Source organism: Berghia stephanieae, chromosome 2, assembly GCF_034508935.2.
Source record: "Berghia stephanieae isolate SIO BIC M18660-M18661 chromosome 2, UCSD_Bste_1.3, whole genome shotgun sequence".
Lineage (NCBI taxonomy): Eukaryota > Metazoa > Mollusca > Gastropoda > Nudibranchia > Aeolidiidae > Berghia > Berghia stephanieae.
Genome location: NC_088361.1, coordinates 87,693,489 through 87,706,259, shown reverse-complemented (window position 1 = coordinate 87,706,259; position 12,771 = coordinate 87,693,489). Strand labels below are relative to the sequence as shown.

The following is a 12,771-nucleotide window of genomic DNA, read 5'->3' as shown; positions in this document are numbered from 1 at the left end:
CATGTATAAAATAAAATTAATGGCTTCTGTTGCAAACCGATCAACTTGAGAAAACACAACTAGGCAGGATAAAACGGTCAAATGGTAATAAATGGTTTTATCAGATGCCAAAATAAAACATTTTCATTGAATAGTTTTATCCAATATTTATAGACATCATTGGTTGAAGATTGATCTTAACCTAAAATTAGAGAAAACGTGTATTCTTGGAGCTGAACAGTTTACGATCCAGTGTTAGAATAAGTAAATCCTGCCAACAATGATCAAAGGGAAATAACCATATTGTTAATTCATAGATCAACGTTTTTGTTATTGTTATGTCCTTTTTGTTTACAAACTATACTTCCTCTCCTGAAGAAAAAGAAGGTAAATCCTGTTGGATCCAATGTGTCACCAAACCAGTAGTCACTTACAAATTCATTCCTGTCAATGAGAGGTGGCAAGTCTGTGGAAATGCATGTCTCTATAAAAGTTCAGATTTATTATTTTCGATTTTACTACATTCACTTAGCTTCAATTATTACATCAATTACTTTAGGTATACAATGAGCAGGACAGGATATGTGAAAGTTTTAAGTTTAATATCCTAAAAAAATTTTTTTTAATCATTACAATATGGCCACTCCATAAAATCTTTACAATTAACAAGGCACATAGTCAAATCTGGCTTTTGATGTCAACATTTCAAATCAAACACAACCAAGTCCCATCAAATAATATATACACCATGATAAAATAAAAAACAAAAACATCAAAAAATAATTTCTTACAAAGGCGTGTGTATATGGGGTGGGGGTGGGGAGTATCTCTCTCCTTACCAGCCGTTTTCAGGATTTTCTCCCAAACTTCGCATCCACCTAACACTAAAATTGATTTTTTTTTCTCACTCAAACACAAAAGCAGCAAGTCCAAGCTATATGTAATTTTGTTGAGCAAAACGAGCTGTGCAACATAGTGGTGAGTTTTTGTAAATATAATTTTTAAAACTTTCCTTAAATAAATTTTGTAATCAAAGAAATCAGAATGAGAAAAATTGGCAGTATCTTAACCAATGTGATGATTTTCATACGATTGGTAAGGAGAGAGTTAAGCAATTGTACAATAATGCTAAAACATTTAAATCCATTCTTACTAGACTGCACACTTTAAAAGAAACGTTTCCAAATATTTACAAATAAAATAATATTGATGACCAGTGAAAGAAACTCATAGGGAATCAGCAGCAGACAATCTGCTGATACATCACAGAGCAGGGGTTAGCACAGGGGTGAATGTAATGCTATGAAGCAATGGCAGGGATGGAATCAGTTCTAAAAAAAAGAAATAATTAAACCGATGGTTTCAATCATATTCTACACATTACCAGAGCGGCCAACCTTTTTAAAGTTGAAATCAAAAACACCTCACCTCCACCCTAAATTTGCCTCAATGAAGATGGAAATAAAATAGTATTACCAGCAAATTAGCCGTAAAATTGTTTATTGGATCTTTTAAAATACTGGCTTTAATTCAATGGTAAATTAGATGAAGAAAAAGGGGGGAAGGTGCTCACAATAGATTAAAAATTGCCAAATTAATTCTTTTCTTTTTAAAAGAAGTTTTAAACCTATGGGCAGTTAAAGTATCAGCTTTCCGAAATTTAAAATCCAAGACAATCCCAGAGGGTTGGCAGGTCTGCATTAATCTTATGTTTAATTTTTAAATAAAAACAGAGAAAAGAAATGATGAGCATGTAAGAATAATTAGAAATTTGAACCAATTAAAGCATTTTCCATCCCTGCAACATTAAGCAAGACTTATACTTTTTATCATTCAGTTGAAAGAAATAAATAAATACAATATTTGCTTTCACAATAGAATAATGAAGTAATATGAAAAGTGATTAGCGTTAAGAGAATGAATATTTTGATAAATATAATATTTATTAAAATCTGGAATGTATTATAAATAACAGGTTATTCCTCAAAGCGATGTAAATAGAAAGCAACATTAGAAAGCTCTTAAATTATATTCATAATATAACTAAAGTCTGGAATGTTTATTGACAAAAAAATATATGAAAATTAAGATTTGACAAGATCACAAGTTAGCATTAAGTAGTTTTAAGGAGATACTTTGAAAATAATGTATTCGAAGTTTCTGTTATGAATTCACTCTCGACATAAAGTAGATTGATTCGAGGACCATAACATAGTGAAAGCTAATCTTTGGAATGAATAAATTAGCAGAGCACACAACTCGTATGGTACCTTATGAATAACTTTGTGTCAGATATAAAAAAACATATCCTCTCTTCATAGAGGTGATTGGGAGGCTGGGTCTAATATCGAATCAAGTTAAAAGATCTGTGCTTAGTCAAGTAATTTCTTTACATGGGTCAGAATCTTTCAAATCATGTAGTCTTGATGAGTCAAAAATATTTTGATGTCACAGCCAAAGTTTGAACTATTGCAATCCCTGGGTTTTAAGACTGAGCAAACACGCCGCACGACTGGCATGCTCTTAAATTTTATGTTCCATTAAAAACAACCTATGACATAATATTAAGATGATCAAATCATGAAAACTTCGAGTATGAGTATTAAAGAAAGGTGTGCAAAAATAGGTGGAAGAGTAAAGGAATTTCATGAAGTTATAACATGAAAAAAAAATATGGACTGAAATCTTAAATTTGTAATTAAACTAATAGGTATGATTAGAAATGAAATGAGGCAGTTTTATTTTTAAATCTATGATTATAAACATTTGTGACCTACTGTCTCAAAATGATTGTATATCGTGATGACCTAGATGTTCAAAATCAAAGTTAGAGAGGGAAACAGGAAACTTGGTTTAATTTTATTGGGTTTATTACTGATGAGTATGGATATAGTTTCTTAAGTCAATGATAGCTACAACCTTACTTGTCCGGTCATTTTGGCTTTAAAATCACTTTCAGACATCTAATTCATCCCAACATAACATCATTTTGAGACAAAGGGTCGCATATTTCTGTTTCATTTTATTCTTTCTTTCTTTCTTTACAAAATATACAATTTGTTTGCGTCTCTATCGGTGCCAGACTTTTAAAACAAAAGCCTAGCTTTATGGGCAAAATCATTACAGTGACATTGCTTTCTTCATTCCATACATCAATTATTGAAATCAAACACTCCGACTTACATAATAAATGTGATGAGGACATTTATCAGAACTTTTAAAGTTAATTATTACTTTTGATGAAAATATATGTCATTAAATGGTATTATGCACAAATAGCAGCAGGCATGGAGCATTGTAATTCCTGCATGACTAGCGTATTCATTTAGAGCTTTGAATACTGAACACAAAATTATACTTTTATCATGATTCTATTAAGATAGTTGAGCTTTAAAAACGAGAAAGAAAAAAAAACAAACCTAGGTGAATAAGTGGAAAGGTGACTTTTTGAAAAATAATTCTAAAAGGAACAAGTAGGATTATGACCTAGCATGAAATCTTCAAATTGTACGCATTAAATGAATGTAAAAATAAAACAAAATTTACATATATGGCAGCACTTTGTAAACCATTTGAAGGAATATTATATTCTAAGTACATAAAATATGTTAAATTGATAATTATTAATATAAATTCAAGGTTAGAAAACCCCCACTAAAATAATAAAAACCCATTTTCCATATATCCCACACTTTAAAATAGTTAACCACAAAATATTCATCACAAACCTTATTGTATAAAGATTGAGAAGGCACTACAATCCTCAATTTGGTTTGACAATTGGAGCAATCGTTGTCAATTACAAACTTTGGGTTAGGAATATAAATTTACATAAAATAAGTTAAAAAACTTTTCTTAAAATCTGGTCATTTTAGAATGAATGAAAGAACATGTAAAATGATATCGAAATGAAATGTGTCATAAATTGTTCAGACAATTTCACAGCCATAACTTGAATCCCTTACATGATTCTTATCTCCTTTTCTTTATAGAGGATATAGGCACTAGTTAGGTTTGTGGGTTGCAGAAAATTATGAAAGTCGTTATTATCCAATGCATCTGCGTAAAATCAGGAAACTTTGATATAAAATTGGGAGCAAGAACGCGTTTTGTAAAATAAAAAGCAAACTCATCCTAAATGTACATAATTAAGTTACAACTTTCTTTTGAATGACATGAGTGGATCAAAAGCCATGAATCATTATTCATAGTGACCAAACATTTAAGGCTAACATAATATAAAATAGCATTTTGCATTCAATTTTAAACAAATTGTTCCCTCTCTTCATCTTCCTTTTGTGCTATGGGTACATATGTCCCACTTAAAACACGCATTTTGGATGAAGGAGGCAGGGCTGGGTGATAGTCCACTTTTTCTTTTCCTGAAATTAAAGGCCTAGTTGAAGCAGAAGAAGAATTCCTATCTCCTCCACCATATCGCTTGTTGGTTGGTGGACTTCTACTCTTGCCTTTATCTGGTAAGGGTTGATGACCTTCTGCATCTTGCATGTCAATGCCCCTCTCCATAAGCTTGTTTTCTTGTCTATCTCTTCTGTCTCTCCGTCTATATTGCACCATTTCTCCATCATACTCCACAAACTGTTTGGGCGAACTGGGAGATGAGCTGCCTCTATTATCAGTACCTGACTTTGTAAAAGGGTTATGAATATCCTCACCACGCCCTCCATTTTCTCTATTGCTGTTTGTAGGGTGAGAAGCATTTGTTTTGTGATTGTCACTATTGCGTAGAGTTCTTGGTGGACTGTCATAAGAGACAAGATCTTCATTATCATCTCGTTTGTGACGGCCAGGACTTTTACGACGAATGATCTTTTGAGAAGGACCAAGAGGTTTCTTGCGTGTCTCCCCGGGTGAATCTGCATCAATCTAATACATGAGAGACATAGTATAAAATATAAAATTTTGTATTTTCAAGAGCAAAATTCAATTTTTTAAACATGGAACAGTGAATCATAAATGCTTTTGTGGTATCTGTGGCTAAGCAGTTAGACAGGTCATCTTGTAACAAAAGATGTCAAACATGGTCAGTGAAATAACAGTAACTGTGATTTCAAAACTCTTGCCCCAGGATCGTGCATCTAGTCAGGCACTTAATAACATATTACTCTTCTAGACAAAGGTATGAATGAGTACCTAGCTGTAAGCATTGATGGGAATTTTAAGAGTTAGTACAAAAATAATCCTTGTGATGTGTGATATGCAAATTTGGCTCTATATGGCCCACAAGGTGAATAAATAAAGTATTGTGACTTATACTAAACCTGGTGAATCCATGGAAGTGGGCTAAAAATATTCGTGTTTATTTCAGATTCATTTTTAAGTGAGAGAGCAATTATCCGTTGTAATAAGATAAAAGTCAAATATAAATCATATTTCAGTTTCCATTGCAAACTTCATTTTCTATGAACATTTGTTAGCAACAAGAAAATGTTTGCACAAAGTATCTATTTGCATCACGTAATTAAAATTAATGTCCATTGTAAAATTGGAATTCAATTCTAAGCATTTGTTTGCAAAATGTAACACAATTAAATTTTTATGGATAAGCCCCTAGGTGTGCGGATTAGCAGGTCTGATAACCGAATGAAAATGTGGGCTTAATTTAACATTGTTATAATGAAAGATAATTTTCATGCATTTGAGAGCACTTCCATTACTACAATGACCCTATAACAATTTGAGCAATAAGACCTGCAATAAGTATAAGTCAGCTTTAACTTCACTACATGCCGACAAAATCAGATTGAGCACCCTGAGTATTAATATTAATAACAATGTTTTGACAAAGTAATGACAGGACATCAAGATATGAAAAATTGTGTATGAAACAGTGCCAGACAAAGCAGAGAAATACACAAAAGAAAAGAAAATCAGCCTGCTTTGACTATCGAGTCAGACTGATTTTATTTTTATATTTTACTCTGGTACTATTTCATACACACCTTTTCTCATATCTTTATCCTACACCAGCGCCCCATTTGCCACAATGAAAGGACTTACACTGTAACTCCATAAAATATCATGCATTTTTAATGAGCTTTGTTAATAATGTGCGAAAAATATAGGATCCAGAATTTAGACTGGTCTGTATGTATTCAATGAAGCTTTGAGGCTGTGACAAAAAGGTTGTTGTCCTAACTTTGGCCATAGAAATATTCCAATTCTAGGTTGTTTTTTTTTTAAACTAAAGAAATATTTGTTTCGATCAGTTTCTCTTTGTTAAATAATGAAAAACAAACCAAAAACCATTGACCTGACACCAATAGAAGAGCAGAAATGGTTTCATTAAAAAAAATTAAAAGCTATTCTACTATAATTTTAATGCTAGATTGTCAGTTTTTGCTTTCTTTTTGATCATTTAACTCAGAGAAACTGATAAAAACAAATGTTTCCCTTAGATTTTCCAAACAATTAATTGAGTATTTTTGTGACAATGTTACAAAACGACCTTTTTGAACAACTTCCTATAGCTCTAACGAAAGAGATATAGAATGCTTACCTTATCTAATGAGTCAGAGCTCATATTCATATTGAATCTGTTCCAATTGAGAGCTGCTTGTCCTTGCCTGAGATCCTCCATACTCTGGGCTAACTGCTCTGTCGCGAGCATCAAGGCTCTCTGGTGCTGCAAACTAGCGGATGTACGTTTGTGCTGGGAGAGTTCAGCAAGGGCCCTTAACTGTTTTGCTTGATTTTTACCCGTACTAGTGACAAGATGTGAGAAGTAACCGTCAGCATCTTGTAATAGGTTATACGGAGTGTCAAACTCCTTCAGCTCACCATCAGCTAATACCTGAAATTATTGATCACATTTATTAAATTTACATTGAACATGAACATCTGTTTTAGAAAAATGACTTTAAGTGACAAAATGATGGCATTATAGTTTTCTCATTTTCTTTGCAAAAACTTGTCACTTCTTGTGAATGTAAAACAATAAATATTGAATGTCTTGTTTTTAGCACATGTTTTTAGGGGTTTTACAGAGCTTGCGACACTAATTGGTCATTTCAGTCCTACTAAAAAGGAAGATGATAAAGAGGAAAAGTTGTAGATCTGAAGTCAAAAGCAAATAAAGAAAAAGCAAGACAAAGGGGACTGGTTCAAATAGGGAACAGAAGATTCTACAGGCAATCCACCCATGTGCCTATTTGACATTAACTAAAAGTTCCATCCAGGCACAAGCAAAGAATCCCATTATGAAGGATACATTCAAATATTTACAAAGTGTAACACATTTAAAACTAGGACTTAAAACTAATGACAATAATAGTGCATAGCAAAGATATAATTAATAAAGAAAAGACGCCATCACTCAAAAATACTACACATTTGACAGTCTTCCTCTCAGTTAAGGATCCTTGCTAGGACCAGCAACTGTTTTCCTTGTCCACCGTGGGAGGCCAAGAAGACTCCACCCAGAAATTGAATGCGTTGATTAGACAAAAGCGTAACCCCTGTCTCTATACCTATCATCAACACTATCACAGAAACATACCTTTTAATCTCAATACATAATTTATTTCAGTTAATTTTTCTTTCATTTTATTGTATACATTGGTAATAATATCTTTATATTATCATTGTTTCCATTTTTTAAATAGAAAGTCAGCCTTGTGACTCACCATGATTCGATCACAGTCCATGACGGTGTAAAGTCTATGTGCAATGGTTAGGACAGTGCTGTCACGAAATCTACTCCTGATTGTCCTCTGTATAATGGCATCAGTTCTGAAAGAAATATTTGTAGATTGAGTAAGCAATAAAATGGAATGAAAGAAAACATCAATGATACATATTTTCCAGATTTAAAAATTGATAAGATTCATTTCCGACAACTGTGTTATACATTCAGATTAGCAGCCAAACCTCCAAACTGTACAATGTATTCACTTGTGTGAAAACTGGAAATCAGGTATACAATTTTTCTTTAATGATATCAAATGAACTTTTTTAACATTACAAATGCATTCACATTTCACTTTAATTTATACTGCGCATAAATTATAAAATACCATCATTTTAAAAAGCCAAGTATACCAAAAGGTACACTTCATCCATAAATTTGTAAGAGCAAATAAAAGATCACAGACAAAACATGAAAGAATGGAAGAGTATCCATGATATGTTCTAAGGTTCTATAGCTCCAAATAAGATGTACACTATTGCATTCCTGGCATACTTTGGATGCTGCAAGAAACCATAAAGTCTAACATTTGATATTTCTGTCAACACAAAATATGCGATCTTCAAAATTCATATAAAAATTAAACTTTCAACAACAGGGAGTTGCCAACCATGTATAACTTACTCTTCATCCACACTGGCTGTGGCTTCGTCCAGCACAAGGATACGATTACATTTGAGTATGGCTCTTGCCAAACAGATGAGTTGTCTCTGACCAACACTCAGATTTTGACCACCCTCTTTCATCTCTGTGTACAGCTTGTCAGTCATCTGTTCCACCTTATCCTTCATTTGAACCTTAAAAAATATGGAACAAAAAAAAAAAAAAAAAAAATGACGATGATGATGATGATTATAATAAATATGATGTTGATGATAAGGATGGTGAAAACGATGGAAATGATAAACAGGGGATTTTTTATGTACATAATAGTTAAATCCAAAACAAACATACGGATAACGGTCTATCCTTATGATACCTAAAATTTGGTCCTAAGTGTATTTTATTACCGGCCTAAGACTTTCTGTAAAATTTATTTCTACACATACGACATATAACAGATAATAAAAGAGAATGGTTGGCTTAAAGCATCATTTATTTAATAATCCATAAGAAGTATCAATTGAATATTATTTCTCATCATTGAAAACTGGCAACTCTGCCATACTATGTCCTTGACCAAATGTCTTTTTCAGACTAGGAACTCACTTTTTGTAAAATGAATTATAAACAATTGCAGCTTCAGTGAAGCACATTAAACATTATGGTATAAGTTTGCTAAGGGGGGTCCCGATAGATCAGTTGGTACAGCACTCGCCTCACATGCAAAAGGAATGAGATCAATCCCAGGTGAAGCAAGATTTTTTTTCCAACCTCCTGTCCACCCAGTAGTAAATGGGTAGCTGGGTCTGTTAGATCAGGTGAAAAGTACTTTGCTATAGACTAGTGTCCTATCCAAAAGGTAGCAAGCAGTTGCAAGGACTACTTTAAAAAAAATAAGTTTGTTATAAAAATGCTATTCATTATTATACTCACTTGCTCTAATGCCTTCCAAAGCCTCTCATCACTATATTCCTCCAATGGATCGAGATTCCATCGTAAAGTGTGGCTGAACAGAAAAGGATTTTGAGGGATGACTGACAGCTTCTTTCTCAAGTCATGGATGCCAATCTTACCCACATCAGTGCCGTCGATGAAGATGAGACCTGTAGGCTCTGCTAGTCGGAACAAAGCAGCTATGAGTGAGCTTTTGCCTGAGCCTGTGCGACCCACTATACCAATCTGTGTGGGTAAAAGATACATCATCAGTTTTAGACTGTTGCTGAAGAAGAAAACTAAAGATAATAAATTACATAGAGCATGACCTACCTAATCATGGTTATATGCTATTCAAATGCTATGTATTTTTATTATAATTTTTTTTTTCAATTAAATTGTTATTATGATCATAATTATCAATATTATAATTATGATCATTATTATGTAAAAGCAACAATGAAAATTCAAAAGCTTCAATTTTCCAATTTTCAATCATACAAGTCGCAGTTGAAGACAATTGTGACTGTGAGTGTGGTGAGGACAGATGGCTTGCATTATGACATCATCTATTTTTAAGCTCCCTCTGTTCCCTTCTTCTGGACTTCAGTTCTGAAATTCTGTATTGTGCTTCCTTTTGTACTCGAGTTCTGGACTGGATTCCTGAATAAGAAAAGCTCATAAAGTGTTTTTTTTTAATGTAAACAAAACTAAGTCTGCTGTCTATGCCTATTCTCACCTTCTCTTTGCCTTTGATATGAAAATCGACTTTTTTGAGGACATAAGGACCATCTGATGAATACTTGAGACTGGTATGGGAAAACGTGATGGCTCCTCTCGCAGGCCAGTCGGGGGACAAAGGTTTGTCAGAAAACTTAGATGCTTCCTGTTCAAGTTTGGTGTACTCTTGGACCCGCTCGACCGATGTCATCTGATTTTTCAAAGATAAATAGATTAAATGAATAGAGAAAATGACTCGGTAAGCTTTATTTAATGCTATCCGCACTGATGTGAAATTCGCTTTTCCATTGCAAAAAGTACTGAAAAGTGAATAAGACAATTTCCTTAATAATGTATAGGCATTATAAATAGGTTGTAGACCCATATAAATAAGAAAGACCGTTACATTTTACTCATATGATTATAACAACACTGGCCACACTTTGCAGCCAATCGTCATTAGGATGAAAGTCTCACAGGCCACACAGTGCAGCCAGTCACACAAAAAAGAGTTAAGCAACAACCTAATTGCACAATGTAAAATAGTCCTTCAGAGGCGTAAAAGCCGTGGATTTGGAGTGAATTGTGGTTTCTATAACATTAAACGGACAATAGAAATTGCTTTCTACTCTTTAGATAGGATGCTAGGCTATCATAAAATACCAGCACTGCTGGTAGTAGTAAAGTAGTTCATCCGAGAAATTAGGCCCATAGAGCAGGAGTTTACCCCAGTTTTTATAGTGCTAAACAGACAAAATCAATGGCTAGCTACTCTTAAGTCAGTAAACATTTTTTACTTCATCCTGGATTGATTCCAGTCTCTTTGCATGTGAAGCGAGTGCTCTACCAAGTAGGATATAAGGAGGACCCCTGTTTGTACAATGAAGGTCAAAGTCAAAGGTAATTACAAAACAAAATTGTGTGCACTAAAAGACTTACAGATGCAATCAAAATCTAATGTACATTAATCATTAACTAATTGCGACATAACCACAATGTGCTGAATGGTTTGAAATGAGATTAAGCTTCAGTAATGTCCCCAACTTACATAAGTTTCCAGATCAGCAGTGGCCCGCATAAAGAATTCGAAAGGTTCGCTCATATAAATACAATAGATCAGTGACAATGCCAGAAGATTCCCATCGAGACCTGAGGATAATATGAAAAGTTTAGAGTAAATGTTGAGAGCTTTAACAATTATATCATCATTAATATCATAGATGCACTTTTATTCATTTCATTTACTATATTGCAACTTATGATATTTTATAACCTTAAGTATTCATTCTTGTGTCATGTTTGTAAACCTATTTCCTTAAGGATGAATGGCTTTGGCTGTCCTATTTAGTCAAAGAAGAAGAAAAGGATAATGATAAGGAAGATGCAGAGAAGAATATGGAGAAAGGAGGAGGAGGAGGAGGAGGAGGAGATGGAAGAAGAAGAAGAAGAAGAAGAAGAAGAAGAAGAAGAAGAAGAAGAAGAAGAAGAAGAAGAAGAAGAAGAAGAAGAAGAAGAAGAAGAAGAAGAAGAAGAAGAAGACTTCCTATTCAACTCATATTCAATAATGAACCTTATGTGTGGGAGTCAAGAGTGACCTGTTGACTTATCAGGACCCTCAAGACACCCCCCCCCCCCCCCCCATCCCCAACTTTATTGGAAAATGCAGATAAATTTTAAAGCTCTTACTGTCAATCAGTTGCAAGGATAAAAAGATGATGACATTCATGTAGATGACGACAGTAATCAGCATGCGAATGGACATCCACCGATAGGAACTGAGGTAAAGAAACCAGATTGATGTGTGCTGGTTCTGGCGCTTGTCAAACTCTAGCAGAAATTGCTCTTGTTTGTTGAAGGCTCGAATGGTATCTAACCCCAGCACTGTGTCTGATACGTGGGAAAACACTGGGCTCCGAGCTGATATAAAACAATAAAGAAAAAATAATACCAAAAAAAAACCTCATTGTTCTAGATTAACAAATGCCTCCTTAACCAGATTAAAAACAATAATATCAATAGTGATAACAACAGCAATAACAATTATATAATAATAACAACAACAATAATAATAATATTAATAATAATAATAATAATAATAATAATAATAATAATAATAATAATAATAATCATAATAATCATAATAATCATAATAATAATAACAATAATAATAATCATAATAATGAAGAAGATGATGATGATAATAATAGTAATAATAATAACAATAATAATAATAATAATAATAATAATAATAATAATAATAATAATAATAATAATAATAATAATAATAATAATAGGTTTGAAGTCTTTGCCTACTACCATTTCATACAGTTTAGGATATTTTATAGAAGGCAGCTTCATCTCAAAGTCTGACCCAGAGCAATAAAACCTGAACATTAGAAGATAACTTTTTTTAAAACCTCTTCCTCCTTCTTCTTCTTCAAACGCCTCTCAAAGAAACTTAAGAATTATCCAGTGTTAATGGACATTGATTGTTTTTTAATACAACATATTTTGAGAGAATGAGTATTGATGGTTATCTTCATAAGAAATGTTGAAAACTTGATATCTCCCACAGCCTGGATTGCATTAAAAAAATTTTTTTAAATTAACTTGTGACATATTTATCTACTTCAGTGTGGCAGCTGTACAGTCTTTATTCGTATCCAAAAGGTACCGAGTTTGAATACCCGTTGGGCTGTGTGGCCTTGAGCAAGTCACCCCAACCTAGCTCAGTTTACAGCTCTGTACTGCGGTTGATGCCTGGATTATCCCAGGCTTTCCTTGGAATAGACCCTAAAGACAAATTTCCCCTATGGGATGAATAAAGA

At 33.3% G+C, this 12,771-nt stretch overlaps 1 protein-coding gene across 7 annotated transcripts in view; it reads right to left on the bottom strand.

The window, feature by feature from the left end:
• Window positions 1-785: 785 nt before the first annotated feature.
• The window catches only part of LOC144965755 (ATP-binding cassette sub-family C member 4-like), a 44,386-nt gene continuing 32,400 nt past the window's right edge, over window positions 786-12,771 (bottom strand). For 6 of the 7 annotated variants that reach the window (XM_078901415.1, XM_078901416.1, XM_078901412.1 and 3 more), the window contains 8 exons: window positions 11,630-11,860; window positions 10,992-11,092; window positions 9,963-10,154; window positions 9,224-9,469; window positions 8,312-8,484; window positions 7,626-7,731; window positions 6,500-6,793; window positions 3,624-4,866 (listed from right to left, as the gene is read on the bottom strand). In XM_078901415.1, coding sequence (XP_078757541.1) covers window positions 4,243-4,866; window positions 6,500-6,793; window positions 7,626-7,731; window positions 8,312-8,484; window positions 9,224-9,469; window positions 9,963-10,154; window positions 10,992-11,092; window positions 11,630-11,860 — 1,967 coding nt within the window. In that variant the 3' untranslated portion in view covers window positions 3,624-4,242. Of the gene's footprint in view, window positions 4,867-6,499; window positions 6,794-7,625; window positions 7,732-8,311; window positions 8,485-9,223; window positions 9,470-9,962; window positions 10,155-10,991; window positions 11,093-11,629; window positions 11,861-12,771 lie in introns of all 7 variants that reach the window. The other variant, XM_078901417.1, reaches the window with a different exon arrangement.